Here is an 18245-nt window from a genome sequence, read left to right on the forward strand (position 1 = left end):
AAATGACATTCATTTCAATCACGCTCATTTAACCAAGTATAGGCTACATCATTTTGTTAACGAAGTGAATAGTTCTGAAGAGAACGAAGTATACAGTCAAAATCTTGTCATAATTCAACCCAAACATAGCCTAATTTAAATCAAAGATTAGGACCAACTTCTAAGCGTGCAACTTGTGCATATGGACTACAAGGAGAAAAATGATACGTATACCACCAAATTGAAATCTAGACAATATGTAGCACTATATTATCTAGTGTGTAAAAACTTAAAACTACCTTAACCCTATTTTCTTGGAAAATCGTAATCCTGTTTATTGCACAACAGTGCACCATAATGGATCCAGTTTCTCCAACTTTTGTATACAAAAAACGAAGGATTAGGATTCATCCCATGCAAAATCATATTTCTTGTGGTTTAGCTTCAGACTGCAGATATTGACAAGCAGTAGGCCCGCTTTCGAATAGAATTGGAATTAACTTTATAACATTATTTAAAGTGAAATCTGTGCGTAATACGTGCGTAATTTCTACACATCTTTGGGTATCTGTAAAACACCAACTCTCTCTCTCTTTTTCACACACACACAAACACACACACACACTTGGACATAAGTGTACGTTTCCCAAAGAAAGTTTCTCCTTCAAAATGTAACAACTTGAATTTCAGAACAGTCTACACATTCAAAGTGCAAACGTATTCATGCATTTGAGTGTCATACATACTTAAAACGGGGGCATTTGTGATATAGGGGGTGAAAATGCAATATTCTTCATTCCATATGATCTTTTGTTTGCAATTCAAATATCTGTGGACGAGAAACATGGCCTGGGATAAAACTCCGGTTAGGGAGTTTCACGCTGCCCTCTTTCCCCAATAATATTTTACAAAATATGCAAGCTTTACATTAAAAGGCTACTTTGCGCTGCCCTTAATTCCCACCTAAACGGTTTTGCTCTGCGAGAAGAAATCTTCTCTAAAAACCTTTCAAGAAGAGAAGGGCATTATTGTTTTAATCCTCTTACCCGCAGTCATTTTAAGACAGGGGTTTTTGGAGGCTGGAATGGCGTCTTGTCTTCCCTATCCTAGCCCAAATCCTTCAAGGCCGGGAGAGATTGTAAAGGCACTAGCCTGGCATCTATTAGCGATCTCTCCAAAGTCTTTCCACCACGCTCTCTACTCCAATTGCATGAGGAAAGCCGAAAAGCAAATAAAAACCCACCTATAAGGTATTCGGTTCGCCAAAACGCAAAGACTTGCATCCATGCACATCACTAATGTCAAAGTATTCTGAGAAGTAAACATTTAATTGCAAAAAAATAACTCATTCTGAAATGTCTTACTAAAAATAAAATGTAAATATGGATTTTTTTAAATGTATTAAACTGCAACAAGAATGTCTGTCACTGGTCATTGGGAGAAAGAAAACTTTGTTGGCTACCACATTGAAATAAAAAAAATGCAACATTTTCCATTTATAAATCAATACCATTCATTTTTATACAAGTATTTAAAATATTAGAAAATAAGTATTCAATCTTATTTTATTTATGTTTAAATATAGTTTAACCGCGTTTTAATTCTGGATATGTCCTCCATCTCCCAATTAAGGGCTACACAATATGAAAACAATTTACGTATTCACTGATATCAAAACTCCCTCAAAGGCAAGAAAAATATGAAATAGAATATTCATTATTACAAACATCTTATATAGGCCTACTTATTTTGTACACTTGTTTTCCAGAATTAAAAGGAGTTGGTATTCTTCTTAGTCCATACATTTACTGAATGTTTATCAATTCAAACACAAATGCAAAAAAAAACACAAGTAGACTGACATATGGGAATCTGCAGACATTATATTCTAAAGTTTATGATTTCGAATAGTATAGGGTCATTGGCCAAGCGCCTGCTACTAGTGGGGGAGAAATCGTCTCTTTCTTTGATTGACAGCTTCAAGGACCACTAGAAAGCTTACATGACCTCACAGAGCACGCTTTAAAATCCCTCTTCAGCTCGTGGCCCGGTAGATGGCAGCTTCCTATGTTGAGCGCGAGACGCAGAGGATTCAGTCACGCGGAAAGTAGCAGAGTGCGCGTTTCACATAAGACAGAACTGTGGACTTGCAATCGTTCCTCCTAAATCGCATGAACAGCACGAGAAAGGTGGACATTATAAGCAAGGAGACATTGCTATAATAAGAATCCTAAGAAATCACTTTAGAACCGGGATACACTTCAGCATCAGAACATCCAAAGACAACTCGGCTGTGTTGGCGAGAGGTAGGAACTTTGTGGACATCTCTAGGACTGGGTCAAACTTGTAACTTGTTCATACATTGCTGGAAACAACAGTGTTGATACAAATATGGTGACAAAAAAGAATATATTGGTGCACACTCTATGCATACAATATACCTTATCGTAATTGCACGATATTATGTTTTACAAGAAGTCGTCGTTGTGCTAATATCGAGCGAGCATTTACAGCTACAGTAATTATACTTTGGGTGCAGATCCGGCAAGACTCGAAGGAACAAAGTAGAACTGTATTGAATTCGTACAGATTCATGTACATTTTTGTTGAATTGAAATCTGATGCAGTAAAACTATCCAAAACATTTCTAAGTTACTTAAAAAAAAAAAAATTTTACTAGCAATTGGCTAGGCTATTTCATGGAATGTGAGGTCATGCAAAAGTGAATGGGAGTACTTGCAATTTTTTTATCTTAAAAAACAAAACAAATTAATATGTAGATAGATGTACAGTGTTTTGTGGAAGCACTTCAGCGATTTCCAGCTAGGAATCATGAGGCAAGAACTTATTGTGCATGAGGCTTTCATGGCCTTATATTGCTTTTTTAAAATAGCCATAACAGCCACAATTTAGCATCATGTGCACTTAGAAAAAAAGATTCTGGTTAGAGCCAAAATAGGTTATATTGCTTGCTTCATATATGGCACCCCTAAAGGTTCTGTATAGAACACTCTTGTAGGGTTCTTTGATCAGAACCCCAGGAGTTGTTCTTCACTGAACCAGCATTGGTTACATATAGGGTTCTATATATAACCTTAAGCGGTGCCATATATGAAGCAAGCATATAACCCGTTCTGGTCTATGCAGAATATAGTTTTTCTAAGACTGTAGGCCTCAATTATCTTTCATAATTCTTAACATTCAAACTAAGTTTATTTTCCACCCATCAGTTCAGATTGAATAAGCCCATGCAATTGTGTCAATATGAAATTGCAATTAAATGCTGGTTTAATCGTAAATTAACGAATAATAGTTTGGTTTAGGCTGTTGTTAACCCGTGTCGCCTCCTCCTCACGTGAAATTCGCCAATCAAACACTTGTCTCGCGGCCTTTGACAGTCTGGAATACAAAATATGTCTTACCCCACGGGCAGATTGTCGCTTGACATACACGAGTCGCCTAGGGCCCAAGGGTTTTAAGTATAAACATTTTCCTAATTTAGTCAGATCATAGAGTTGCACTGTACATGCCAATTTACATAATGTCGTTTTAATAATCGAAGCAATGAGCAGCGCTGCCTGTGGCACTCAAACATACAGCCCGGAGCAAGGATAGGCGTATGAATAGACAACAATGGCAGCTAGACAGAATAAGCAGGCTTGTGTGGTAAATATGGTAGGCCTATCATAAAAGCGTAATGCTTATTATCAATATCAAAAAGGAAACACATGAAAAGCGTGAATGTAAAAATTACAGTATAAGCCTATCCCTAGTTTTCCTCTCTCTCCACGCACGCACACCACGCGCGCACACACGCAAGCTGTTGAACCGCACTGTACGTCCGTCCGTGTCACTGTTGATGATGAATGGAGGGCCTTGCAGTCGAAACCTATTTGCACTTCCATTAGACGGGGAGCCAAATGGGGATCAACATGCATATTTTACCCGCCGAGAAGCCATACATCTCAGCCAAAACGTTGCCCCGGGGCGATGGGATAAGAGGCCGCGAGAGAGGGGAAGGAGGAAAGCGGGCCCCATTCAACTCAAATACTTTGGGGAGCAAAGTAAATGTTTAGCGAAGCACCTTCTGTCCAGGCGAATTAAACTATTCCCTCTTGCCTTGTGATCACATTCATCAGGCACTGCAGTGACTTAATAGGTTGGGAATGGACACTGCGGGCATAATTTACACACCCACAGCTCCCATTTGCACACACAGACTGCTGCGAAATGGTTACCAGCTTCATGGAGCTATGTCTGATATTATTGCTCAAATGATTAGTTGTTGCAAAAACGTTTCAAAATGCAACGGGGAAAAGGCAAATTCGTATTTATTTGGATGGAGTGTTTGATTTCAATTATTTAATTAGTAAAACAATTTCCATAGCCCAATGGAGATCTATATTTCAATCAAATATTGAAATACATTTTGTAATAACACAATGATCAATATTATTCATACTATAATTAGGGTATAACATTATAAAGTAATAATATAAATATAATCATAATTAATAATAATAACAACAACAACAACAACAACAGCAACAAATAATAGTTTATCAGGCCTATTCAATGTTGCGCAGGTTACAACTATAGCCTACAATTTATGGTCTTACTTTATCATAAATTAACATGATCATCGGATTAACTAATATTGGATTAAGTGTTGTGAAGTGAATTAACTTCAAATAAAGGCTTACTTGTGAAACATGTTAGCAATTATATTTAATATTCAATTAAATACATCAATTTGATCCTTATCACAGACTGCATAAAGTGCAGCATCACGGTTTTCAGCATTTAATTATGTGTGGATGAAATTAATTCATGACTTAATTTGAATTATAACAGCTTCTTTAGCTTTGGGGCAAGACTTGAGGCAGTTAATTATGTTGTATAATGTTCTTATGTCAAATGTCAGATTTTTAACATGGGAAATAGACGTTTCGAAAACGACAACCTTTTTGAATGACTGGAATACCTCAATTTTCAGTCAGGCGAATTACGCATGGACTTATACATTTTGGGTTTATCTTCATCCAAAACATTCATATTAGAAACATTTTGTAACCAATTGGTGAACTTTCTGTATCGCAGATGCTGAGTGGGCCAATGAACATAGGCCTAAAGGAGCACAGACACCGGTGAAGAACAAACTTTCTAGGCTACATCCCAGGCCTAGCATGTCAAAATACTATAGTGAGGCAATTTAAGACTAGGAACTCTCTCTAGCTTCCAAGTCCCCAGATGCCTGCCATGCATAGGAATATTCATTTCTTGGACCTCTCTGCAATAGTCATAACTGCTCGAGCCTCCAAGATATCCCTTCTTGTCAACGATCTCGATACTAATACATATCTAATCGTGTCCTGAAGCGTTTCATTTAAAGCCGCGCAGGATCTAAAAAAAAATGGCGGATGAGACAGTTGCCCTCGGAGACCTATATATAAGGCTTTGATTCCTTGTTGTTAAGTTATTCTGTCCAATAAACTCAAGGCTAGAATATGGGTATTTTGATTAGGCTAATGGTAACTTAATATAAACCAACTGTCCAACAAATGGTAGTTAAAATGGAATAGAGTGACTGCTAAAATTCATAGGCTAACCAAAGGACATAATTCTAAAGCAAATGTATTGACAGAAGGTATTTCAATAGCCTATCATAACCGTTCAATATAGTCCTCTGTGCTTTCAGGTTACCATCCTCGCCCGGAACAAATAGTTTTACAGATCCTGGATCTTACTTTGAGCCAGTTTTCTACAACAGGAAAATAATCCGGCAGCAACAGGAAATGTGAATTATTATGTGATTATAATTCATGGACATTTTTTTAGGGATGGATACATTTTTCGTAAGGGAAAATCAAGTCTGAAATGTCAAAGTGGAAATTACAAACTTTAAAAGCCTTTTTAAACCTGAAATACACTACATGTTTAAGATGTCCTGCATTGCAGGAAAGTTATCTTGCAACAGGGTGATCAAATGAAGATCCTACATCTGTATTTCATTCCGAAAGCATTTGATCAACGCAATGATCTCTCAAAGCATGCAGCGCTTTCAAATGGGATTTGCACTTTTGCTGCGATCACCGGGAAATGAAGTGATTTAATTAATTTATAAGGCATCCGTCACGCTCCATTAAGTGAACGAGTGATAATTACCCCAATTAAAATAATTTTGTATAATTAATGGCTTGAACCAAGCAATAATTGGATGTTAATGGATAACGTCCAGATATTAACATCTGTGGCGAAAGGAAATGTATGTGTATCGGATACAAATGACCACCAAGGAGATACACTTTCAAGGGACATACAAGATGATTGGGCCTAGTATATTACAAGCGCCAAACGACATTCACATTTTAACATGAACAAATTAAGCCATGGTTTATCAAGGATCAACCAACCAGATAACACGAAAGGTCTGCAACTTTTCACAAGGTGATCAAATTATGAAATACTGTATGCATAAATTGAACGTGCCCCACTGTCTACTCTAGGCCCTAACTACACACAGTATCGAAAATATCATTTTATTTTTATTTTACCTTTATTTAACCAGGCAAGTCAGTTAAGAACAAATTCTTATTTTCAATGACGGCCTGGGAACAGTGGGTTAACTGCCTGTTCAGGGGCAGAACGACAGATTTGTACCTTGTCAGCTCGGGGGTTTGAACTCGCAACCTTCCGGTTACTAGTCCAACGCTCTAACCACTAGGCTACCCTGCCGCCCCATCATAAAGAGTCAGATCATTTTATCCAACAGTGGATTTAGACCGTTCATTACGCGCGTATCCAAAATGGGTAGGTTAACTCATACATAAAATAGCATATGAACAGCCCGGACATCAGTCATTAGAGATAAACAAATAAAAACATGCAAGCAAATATTAACATGATTTATGTATGTGTGTTACCACAGGTAGTGGACATCATGCAGCACTATGGAGTGAACGGCTACTCTCTCCACGCGATGAACTCCCTGAGCGCCATGTACAACCTGCACCAGCAGGCCGCGCAACAGGCGCAGCACGCGCCAGACTACCGACCTTCAGTGCACGCGCTCACCCTAGCTGAGAGACTTGCTGGTAATTGAGTCCAACAAACATACTTTTACACACTCACACACACACACACACACACACACACACACACACACACACACACACACACACACACACACACACACACCTTTCAATTCATTATAACTTTCCCCTATCCAATTAATTAAACTTGCCGTGTCCCTTCTCTTCCAACGGCTGCACATTTCAAGACATCATCCTCGAGGCTCGCTACGGGTCCCAGCATCGCAAACAGCGCCGAAGCCGCACCGCGTTCACCGCGCAGCAGCTTGAGGCCTTGGAGAAGACTTTCCAGAAGACCCACTACCCCGACGTGGTGATGCGCGAGCGCCTTGCCATGTGCACTAACCTCCCCGAGGCCCGCGTGCAGGTCAGTGGCGGTTCAAGACCATTTCAACGGGTAGGGGGGGGGGGGGGGGTCAGTTGTAGCTGGGGCCAGTTGTACTGTTAGAGGGGCCAGATACATTAGACCTTATTGTTGTCATATCGTTTTCTTCACTGCATTGCAGGCATTAGCAGGCAAAAGACCATGTTCATAATCATTCAACAATGTATTTGCATTTTCTGTCTAATAACAGATGTAAAAAAAGAATGATAGCAAAAAGGGGGTCCAAAATTCAGAATACAAAGTACCATAGTCTGAAATACACAATACTATTGGTATATATAGGAAATATTTATTAATTGTATCTGATCAATCATAAATCCTGAAGCATCTTTAACATTGGGCAAAAAATGCCAGAAAAATTACTTAGGTAATTTAATTTATTTGTATTTTTATACAAGTTCTCAAAAGACAAATAGTAAAACACACATACACACAGAACACACCTTTCTCAAGCACCTTTTTATAATTACCAGGGAGCATGCTTCTAACCGTCTCCCAACCTGGCACATTTTAAAAACAGGTGTGGTTCAAGAACCGCAGGGCCAAGTTCCGCAAGAAACAGCGCAGCCTGCAGAAGGAGCAGCTCCAGAAACAGAAGGAGGCCAACGGAGAGGGAGGTGACAAGGAGGATTCTCCCACCACCATCACTCCAGAGAACCAGCTCCCCCCATCCTCCTCCTCTTCCTCCTTGGCGGTTGAGGGTCCGCCCTGTCCGTTGGTGTCAGAAATTAGCATGGAGTTAAATGTGACCTCGGCAGAACAGTCAGGTTGCGAGTCGGCCACTGAGGACAACGCCACTGATAAGGAGGAGGAGTCTAAGCCACAGAGGGAGGAACTCAAGAGTGAGAGGGCGATGACGCCAGGCAATGTCTCTCCACCCTGCAAGCGGCTCAGTCCCAAACCTGGTAAGGACAAGGTCTTAAATTATGACTGGCACTTGTGCATCTAATATACATAGCTTCACTGGGGGGGGGGGCATTAGAAATCAGACAAAGTAAATCAAATTTAGAGGTATCCTTCAGGATAGTCAATTAAGAGTAAACATATGAAATGCTTACATTGTCGTACAACTTCAGTTCATTTCAGTCATAGTGGAAAATTAAGAGGAGGCACGGCAGCTTTGCTGGTTCTTAGTAAGTTATACATAGGTCTGCATCCCTGCCTGCCAGAGAAACTTAGTTTAAAGTCCTACGCCAGTCTCCTTTTCACCCGATTTAACACCTGATTTACTTAACAAAAGGCATATCTCAATAAGTGGTCCAGGTAACCTCAAGAAATGGCACAAGTGGGGGGGGGCTTTCCTCTTTTGTTCACTATTGCTTCTCAAGCAAGGGGGGAGGTCGATTACATTACAATGTCACCATCGGACCAACTCCTTGAATTCCCTGCTCCTTGAAGTTTGCAGTTGTGTCTAAAAACAACAACACTATTTTGCCCTTTTGTGTGTGTGTGGGGGGGGTCCACTGAGGTACCTACAGGGAGTCCGCAAAAATATGTAAAAAAAAGTGCCACTTACATTTTCGTTTCAATGTTTTTATGAATATCGCTAGCAACAACAGACAAAACCAATTTTGAAATATACCTACAGTAGAAAAGAGGGGAATATCATCTTTCGAATGATGTCAACTTTGTTTCTCAAATATTGAGCAAATTACACTCATTGGAGCTAATTACACTCACTAGAGTATCTGACATAGGCGTTGAAAAAGCACCTGTGAGAATCAGTTGTGGCAAGTGACACTGGCTGCTGGAAAGGTTTCCTGACTTGGACATACATTTTTGCCAACACATTGTGCTTGTTATGAAGCGTATTCACAGTATTTTTTAGTTGTATTGTTTGTAAAAAAAAATTGGTTATATTGTTTGTATATCGTCATTTAAAATGTGTATGACTGTCCTGTATCAGTGTTGTGTTACTTGTCATGTTTGGTGTTTTTTTTTGTGTACCCCAGGAAGAGTTGCTGCTGCTTCTGCAAAAGCTACTGGGGATCCACATAAACAAAAAACAAACAAATAAACCAGCAAAAAAAAAGAGCTGCTATTAGCGAACAAGTGTTTGGAGTTGGGCTAGCACAATTATCGTATAATAATCGTCATAATGCATACATTTTAGAAGGGGGGATTCAACTTCATATTCAAGTAGATATAGTTTACCCAATAGCAGTTTTACATTTTTACATGAAGTGTTTAAAGTTAAGAATTTTACAAGCAGAATGGCACAGTTAGGGGGATAAACTTTATTTCCAAAAGTTAAGTGGACAAAACCATTCATTTTTGAAAAGGGGGTGTCACCAAAGCTGTGTTGTATTCATTAGATATGTCTGTCAAAGATGCATTATAAAAAAATGGCAATTATGTCAATAACTGTTGCCATTTGCATATAAATCAATCATTAACCCAAATTCCATAATTGTCACAGCCATAGTTTGGAGTTACTACCAAATCTATTCATTTTAAAATGTTGAGTATTTGTCCTTTCCATTATCATTCACTGGATGATGAGACAAGATATGTGGGAAAAAACATGTTTTCCTACATGATGGGGGTCTCTGGTTTGTCTGGTGGGGGTCTCTGGGAAAGAAAAGGTAGAAGACCCCTGCTTTACTGCATTTATAATTGTGATATCACTTTTCAACTGGAAAAGTTCAATAAAAAATCCCTGGAGGACATCTTTAATGTTCTTGACTATTATCCGTTTTCTCCTTTACTCAGAATCCCCCATGGTCTCTCCGTCTGTGACGCCCTCGTCCATTGGTGTCGGTGGTGGCATCTCCCAGAGCCACTCGTACTCCTCCTCCCCGCTCAGCCTCTTCCGCCTGCAGGAGCAGTTCCGCCAGCACATGGCTGCCACCAACAACATGGTGCACTACCCTTCCTTCGACATGGGTACCCCCTCCTCCCTGCCCTACCTGGGCATGAACGTCAACATGTCCTCGGCACCTCTAGGTTCCCTGCCCTGCCAGTCATACTACCAGTCCCTGTCCCACCACGCGGCCCAGCAGGTGTGGAACAGTCCCCTGCTCCAGGCCTCTGGAGGCCTCCCCAGCCACAACAGCAAGACCACCAGCATCGAGAACCTCCGGATGCGGGCCAAGCAGCACGCAGCCTCCCTGGGACTGGACACTCTGCCTAACTGAGCCAGAGGATCTGAGTGCGGCCTAGCCGGGGTATCAAGACTACATCCCACCCATCCTATGTCTGTAACCTCCGTAGCCCTATAGGAACCATACCAAGAGGGTTTCGGGACATTGGTAGCCAGAGTTTAGAAAAACAAAATTACATTATCTCACCCTGGACCGAGTTCTCTCCTGCTTCTTGCTTTAACAGTTGCCTAATTTCTGGGCTCCCCACACAGCAGATTGAAACACAACAAAGCAACGCATTAAAAAAAAAATCCTTATTTGACCAACAACACCTGATGAGTTTAGGTTGTCTTTACTCTTATGCTGCTTTTTGACTGTAACACCAGTGTTACACTAGTGTGTACACCCTTATGCTATAGTCGGGAAATTGTGTTTCTGTAGCTAGGGCTGACAGTGAGGACTTTTTAAGCGCAGAATCAACAACCTCTGCATAATCAAAACAGTGGTCCCAAGTGAGAGCAGGTCTGCCGGAGCCATGGCCCAGTGAGACACGGGTGCCGGTCCACGTAGGTGGAAACAGGAAAGTCTGAGCCTTTTGGGTAAAACACTGAGGCAAATCCTGTATGGAAATACACCATTGAAACGGGAAATGGACTCTAAACCTGACATTGTGAACGACCAGGCTATACATAGGGTCTCCACAGCTGAGCGAATACACTTCCTTTAGGACTATTTACCTGTCTAGTGTTGCACTTGGTGAAAAAAATACTTTGCTACGTAATGTTTACAGAATAGAGGCACTTTTAAGGGAATTTGAGTCTTCAAGGGGAAAAATAAATCTGTGCCGGCATTTGGTGCCATTGAGAGACTACTTGTACCGTGGGACCATTAACAATTCAATTAGGCCTTGTATGTACATAGCACATTCTAAAAAAGGCAAGCACATACATAAATATAAACTCAAGCCATGTTCTCCTCAATTGCTTAATTAGAAGTGACTAATTTACCAGCTTAATGGCCAGTATTAAACTACTTTGTATGGAGACTGGCTTGGTAATGAGAAAATGATTTCAGTGACTAAATGTGCAACGCTTTTAATTACATTTTGCTCTGGGCAGAGGGGAGGGAAGCATATGCAATTACAAACATGTATACCATTTATGAGTCCCTTATATCCAAAGCTCTGAACAAAAAAAAACGTCCACAAAGGTAAGCAAACGATGTGTCTCAACTCAGTGTGTCCTGCTGCACCCCCGAAAGAAGACGATACCACACAAGCAGATACACACCTGGAGAAATGAACCTGCATATTTCATGTTAACACCTATTTTCGCCATCGACCCCTTCTGATGTAACTTGGTAACAACATCCCTACACAAACTGAATAGGGGGTCCTTCAGGGCTGGGGGAGTAGTATACAGAACTTCCTATTGTACCAGGAAGTTACTCTTTAAGCGCTTGGAGGAGTGGCCAGTCTTTCAATTATGTGTCTGTGGTTCTCTCTGTGCTGAGATCCCATCAAGTCCATCCACTCTGACAATGTAAATGATTTCAATATGTAAATTAAGAAGAAGAAGTTTATCTATTAATGTTTACTAGTAAGGCAAATGTAAAGGTTCTCATGTTGTAAATGTATCATAAACCGTCCCGAGTTGGGGATTCCTGTAGTTGTCAGTTGTAACATTGTAATCAATGGGCTCCCGCCATTTCCTTACCGTCTCTTCCCTGGACTACCGAAGGTATACCGCCTGGTCGTCTGTGTGTCTCCTCCAGTTGAGTTCCATTGTGGCTGTGATATTTAAAAGTTATACTGTTTCTCTCCAGCTGTCTCTGTCATGCTAATTGGTCCAGTGGTAGATTTAAAATGACGGAGAGAGTAATACATAGGCATTATTATTTTTTATCTTAACAATGTAGGTTCGAACAGTGATGTTGCAAAATAAACCCTAAAATAAAGCAATTCTTGGAGATCTTTATACACAAGGCTTCCTTCAACGTGTTTTGGTTCGCCTATGACAAAGCTAGCCACAGCTAACGATTAGCAAACAGTCTTCTCATTCTACTTTTGATCATAAACGACATATAGTTGCCACTACAACGTTGAGTTTGTAATACAGCAAGAATGGCACATGGGATTGAACAATAAAGTTCAGGGGGGCAGAGAAACGGTCAAAGACAGGCTAATATTAATATTGCAATAGGGCAAGACAGAGTGCAGTGTGGAAGGGAAATAAACATTTAGAGGACGAGAGAGAATGTGGGAAACAAGGGTGACGGATAACAAGAGAAAAAGACAGAAAATATATATACACGGGAGAATGGCAAAATTACACAGAGAGAGAGAGAGACAAGGTAATCTGGAAGAAATAAAAAACACGTGGGGGCATAAGCCATCCCCGATGAATAAGCAGCCCATTATCCTGAAGAATGACGGCCCGGGGCGGTGATTATGCTGCTATTGTATCTTAAACAGCGTGGTTTGTCAAAATGCATAAGACACCCCCCCCCCCCCCACACACACAAACAATACACGACACACACACAGTCTAGCCTCTGGTAGAGTTCTAGGTTAGGATCACTGCCATCCTCCCCACCACCCCGTTCTCTGCTTTGCCTTGCTTTGCCTACTAAACTGTAATGCCGAGAGCCTGGGCTGTGACATTGTTCAACTGCTAATTGATTTGGCCTCGTTAGATAAATCCTCCCTCCTGGTGTTAATACAACAACAAAAAAATGTACACAGGAGGTATCACCTACTGCGCAACGGTGTACTTCTCTGTTGTTACAGACGAACACTACCTTTAAAGGGGACACGTGGGACGACAACACAGATTAGCATTGCGAACGTAACACCTAACCTCAACCTTGCTGTGTTTTATTACATCGTTTGTGCTCTATTCCAAGGGCATCCATGCTACAACACTGACATGGTTCTAGATACGTAAAGCAGAATGTCCTTGTTATTCGGGTTAGCAATTTCACCCCTGGGATTTTAAACCGGCAAACACTAGTAAGTGGTCTTTATCACAGCCCCAAACACAGAAATGCTTGGACACACACATACACACACCGGTGCCTGAGGGCCCAACGGGGATTGATGTGGTGTAGATTGAAATGCCGTAGGGTCAAATGTTCAGCCCTTGATGCAGGATAAGGGGCTCTTCTCTATAACATCGAGAGGAAAGTCTGCACATTGCCCAAATAGCCTACCTCCCAATCCCAACAATATCCCTGGACATCAATCTAAAAATGTATCTAGGTGGAATAAACCTCTATACCATAGCACACTGGATCATTGAGTTGAGATCTCCTCTCATCATCAGTAACACAAACAGGACTCTTATCCAGTCAAAATGCTGTTCCGAGGTCTTTTTCATTTCGTATCTGTGGTCCTAAAGGAGGGTCAAATCACAAAACATAAAGTTGACCATCATGCAGAGCTGGTTCAAACAGGACAAGTGCGTACATACTGCCTGTTTGGAGTGAGTATTTGGGTTCTGCTTTATTTTACAGTCCTGGTCCACATCACTAAGGATCTATCATGATCCATACACACCAACACAGTTGTGAAGAGGGCATGACAACACCTCTTCCACCTCAGGAGGCTGAAAATACATTTTTTTTGACAGCTGCACCAACGAGCGCATTTTGACTGGCTGCATCACCGCTTGTCATGGCAACTGCTTGGCATCCGACTGCAGGGCATTACAGTGGGTAGTGCTTAGGGCCAAGTACATCACTGGGGCCGAGCTCCCGGCCATCCAGGACCTCTAGACCAGGCGGTGTCAGAGGAAGGCCCGAATAATTGTCAAAAGACTCCAGCCACCCAAGACAAACTGTTCTCTCTGCTACCACACGGCAAGCGGTATCGATGCACCAAGTCTGGAACCAAGAGGACTCTGAACAGCTTCTACGCCCAAGCCATAAAACTGCAAAATAGTTAAATAGATACTGTAGCTTCACAGACTATCTGCATTGACCATTTTTGGACTCATCACACACGCTGCTGCTACTGTTTATCAACGGTCACTTCATTCCTAGTTATATGTACATGCACTATACATGCTTGTGTGTGTGTGTGTGTGTGTATGTGGACACCCCTTCAAAATGAGTGGATTTGGCTATTTCAGTCACACCCGTTGCTGACAGGTCTCAAAATAAAATTGAGCTCATAGCCATGCAATGTCCATAGGCAGACATTGGCAGTAGAATGGCCTTACTGAAGGTGACTTTCAACGTGCCACCGTCATAGGATGCCACCTTTCCAACAAGTCAGTTTGTCAAATTTCTGCCCTTCTAGATCTTAATGCTACAGCATACAATGACATTCTAGACAATTCTGTGCTTCCAGTTTTGGGAAGGCCCTTTCTTTACAAAGCAAGGTCCATACACAAATGGTTTGTAGAGATCGGTGTGGAAGAACTTGACCGGCCTGCACAGAGCCCTGACCTCAACACCATCGAACATCTTTGGGATGCCAACTGCGAGCCAGGCCTAATCGCCCAACATAATGCTCTTGTGGCTGAATGGAAGAAAGTACCCACAGCAATGTTACAACATCTGGTGGAAAGCCTTCCCAGAAGAGTGGAGGCTGTTATAGCAGCAAAGGGGGACCAACTCCATATCAACGCCCATGATTTTGGAATGAGATGTTCGATGAGCAGGTGTCCACATACACTACATGACCAAAAGTACCTCTATCAATTACCTCGTACCTCTGCACATCGACTTGGTAATGGTACCTCACGTGCAAGTTCTCGTTACTCATTGTGTATTTAATATTACTTTTATTATTATTACTTCTCTAATATTTCTCTATTTTCATTCTCTCTTTATTGTTGGTAAGGGCCCGTAAGTATGTCCACACCTATTGTTTGCAAAGCATGTGACAAATAACATTTGATTTGTATACTTACATATTTACCAAATAGCTACACATTGCTTTCTTTGCTACTGAAGGAAATAATTTAAGCTGTTGATATCAAAGCTGAAACATTTAAGGGCCCGACAATGTCCAAGAATAATTTAACAAGTAGCCGATAGTGGGAATACTGTTGATGCAGCTGAACTTAAAGATTGCTGATTCCTTCAGAAAAAAAGGATGTTTGCCAGAAACGTTATTTTCGAGAAGAAAAATGCACCCTGGCCCTTTAATTTTTCTGACACGACCACGGCAGCGAGCCCTCCTGCACAAAAATCCCAGTGTATTCAATCAGTTTTTTTCTCACCCGCCTCTGTGGTTCTCTTAAAGGTTTTAACCACGCAGAGAATGAAAAGTGCGAACGTAAGAAACCCAGGCCCATTGAGGTGACAGGCTCTGCCAGAATATGATCCTAATCCTGTTTCCAGCATTCTTTTAGCCCGCTGGCATCGCAATTTAGCCACATATTCTCTGAGCTGTCAACCCAGGGAAATCCCTCTAATAGCGCATTGCCCAGATACACATCAAAGTGCTCCTGGAAACCACCGGGAGCTTAGTGACACACACACACACACACACACACACAACTCTGATGTTCAACAGGCTTTCAAACATTGAAGCATTAGAAGTTTGAAGACTACCCATCCTTGTACTATGAATCTTTCAAGCAAGACCGTGCTCAGAATAAATGCATCGCCTTTCCACATGTTTGTTGAGGAGAAAGTTCCCGATAAAGAGAAGAGAGGGGGGAAGAGACAAGATCTAGAAACAGAGGACAAAGAGAAAGAGTGATGGCCAGAAGAGGACAACAGGTGGTTGAACTCTGCAGCCCGGGACACGCTTCTTTAGTTCCACTTGATCTCCCTTTCTATTCTTGCCCCCTTTTAAAACATTTTTTTTAAACACTCTCCCTGCAATCTCGTCCCAGGCTAATCCTTTTAGAGAGAGAAACACCCCTCTTTTCTAGTGGCCTGGCCAAGGCCAGTGGACGCAGTGCATCGCCTGTCCCTGAGATGCTATCAGGCAGGAACACTTGCACATCAGATACTCCCAAAAGTATCACGCACTACACAATCATTTTGATATTGCTCTGATTTTCCATCGAATCCTTGCGTTGCCTACCGTAGTGTACAAATTTGTATCGTCAGTTAATAACGTGACAGCTTTTTTCGACGACAATAAAAAGACAAGGTCGTGTTGGGAAGATACCTGCTTGAGGCAAGAGAAGGCAAGTGTTGGGATAGTTTTGGCAATTCATCCAACATTTACCGTAGAGCCTGCGAGAGATCAGTCAAGTCAGTTGATACCTAATAAAGCTTTTTGAAAAAAGTGGAATGACAAAGTAGTGCGAAGGGGAGGCCATGAGTAGTGTTTGAGAGCTGTGGCGTGTTGGTTTCCTGCTGGGCCCACTATCCACGGTGCATCTGGAACAAAGACTCTCACCCTCTGGTGAGATTCTCTCACTCACAGCGGACAGGGCCGGACGTCTGATCCTCGCCTGTGGGCCTAGACACCCAGCAGAAGCATCTACATGAACACATATGTGATCCTGCGACCAAGGCCAATCATAACGGGTTTTTTTTTTTGGGGGGGGGGGGGGGGGGGTTGCCCTGACGTCCATTCTGAGGGTTATATAAACTACATAGCTGATTAACCAGGCCTATATCCCAAAGGTTTCTGCTCCACTCTAAACCGCAATCGTTCACCCCAAACTGTTATTACATTGTGTGCTGATATCATACCACATCATATGCTGTCTTCTGTGGACACAAAACTCCCAACACTCATTCACTTATCTTGGTTTTACTCTAAATCTTCCCCTCGGTCTCTCTCACTCACTACCCCTCTCTCATAAACAGAAACACACACACAGAAACCTCATGATATAGACCAGTGTTTCCCAACCCTGGTCCTCCAGTACCCCCTAACAGTACACATTTACATTGTATCCCTGGCCAAACACACCTCATTCAACTCATTGAGGGCTTGATGATTAGTTGACAAGTTGAATGAATGTGTGCTTGTCCAGGGCTACGATAAAAATGTGATCTGTTAGGGGGTACTGGAGGACCAGCGTTGGGAACCACTGATGTAGTCTACCTCTCTCGACACATAGGCCTACAGCAAAGGAACACCATTGGCTAATTCAATAATGAACGGCCCAGTAGAAAGAGAAGGGGGGAGAAGAGAGGAGTAACTCATCCCTAATAGTCTTTCATCCCCTGAGTGTTAAAACATGTAAATTTATGTAAAAACCCATAGGAAACACATATTTACAATACGTTTAGGTAATCACAAGATGCGGGGGCGGCGTCCTGGGCCGCCGACGGAAGCAGTCAATACAGAAATAGTTTTTATGTCTCATTAATTCCCTTTGCATTCGCCGATACATCCTCTGTTACCGCGGTAATACAGTAATCACTCACAATCGGCCAGTGAAATTATCTGCACTCATCTGTGGAATAAAAAGGCGAAGGGGAAAAGGAGGTGAGAGATCCCATTTTGGCATCGCTCTTGCGTCCTTAATGTTCATCTGGGAGCCGCCGAGCAAACAGCCTCTCCTCTCCCTCGGTGGCGCCACTCGCGAGCCGCTTAATGGCAGCGGGAAGTCGATGACACTCGGCGGCGCTCGCTCGTTAGCCGTGCGCACACCTCGTTCATGCTACATTGCCCGGCCAATGCAACAACAGAGAAGGTCATCGGCGGTGTGATGTGAGGAGGTACTATACCTTTGCATTCACGTTAGATATAAGAAAGACATTGCAGGCTGCATTTAAGTGACATCA

At 41.9% G+C, this 18245-nt stretch overlaps 1 protein-coding gene across 2 annotated transcripts; it reads left to right on the forward strand.

The window, feature by feature from the left end:
- Positions 1-2028: 2028 nt before the first annotated feature.
- LOC110530108 (diencephalon/mesencephalon homeobox protein 1-A) lies at positions 2029-12494 on the forward strand. 2 transcript variants are annotated; one of them, XM_021612924.2, is made up of 5 exons: positions 2029-2285; positions 6908-7073; positions 7259-7437; positions 7976-8360; positions 10168-12494. In XM_021612924.2, exons 2-5 carry the CDS (start codon positions 6920-6922, stop codon positions 10590-10592), a joined length of 1143 nt encoding a protein of 380 aa, XP_021468599.1. In that variant the 5' UTR covers positions 2029-2285; positions 6908-6919; the 3' UTR covers positions 10593-12494. The 2 variants fall into 2 exon arrangements, with proteins under 2 accessions (XP_021468599.1, XP_036841551.1); XM_036985656.1 differs by having other exon boundaries at positions 6908-7072; positions 7243-7437.
- The last annotated feature ends 5751 nt before the right edge of the window (positions 12495-18245 follow it).

Source organism: Oncorhynchus mykiss, chromosome 8 (genome assembly GCF_013265735.2).
Source record: "Oncorhynchus mykiss isolate Arlee chromosome 8, USDA_OmykA_1.1, whole genome shotgun sequence".
Lineage (NCBI taxonomy): Eukaryota > Metazoa > Chordata > Actinopteri > Salmoniformes > Salmonidae > Oncorhynchus > Oncorhynchus mykiss.

Coding starts and splice junctions, on each gene's coding strand:
- LOC110530108 (XM_036985656.1), top strand. CDS start 6,920: ATGCAGCACTATGGAGTGAACGGCTACTCTCTCCACGCGATGAACTCC. Junction 7,073..7,242: donor CCCTAGCTGAGAGACTTGCT/GGTAATTGAGTC, acceptor TTCTCTTCCAAC/GGCTGCACATTTCAAGACAT. Junction 8,361..10,167: donor GCGGCTCAGTCCCAAACCTG/GTAAGGACAAGG, acceptor TCCTTTACTCAG/AATCCCCCATGGTCTCTCCG.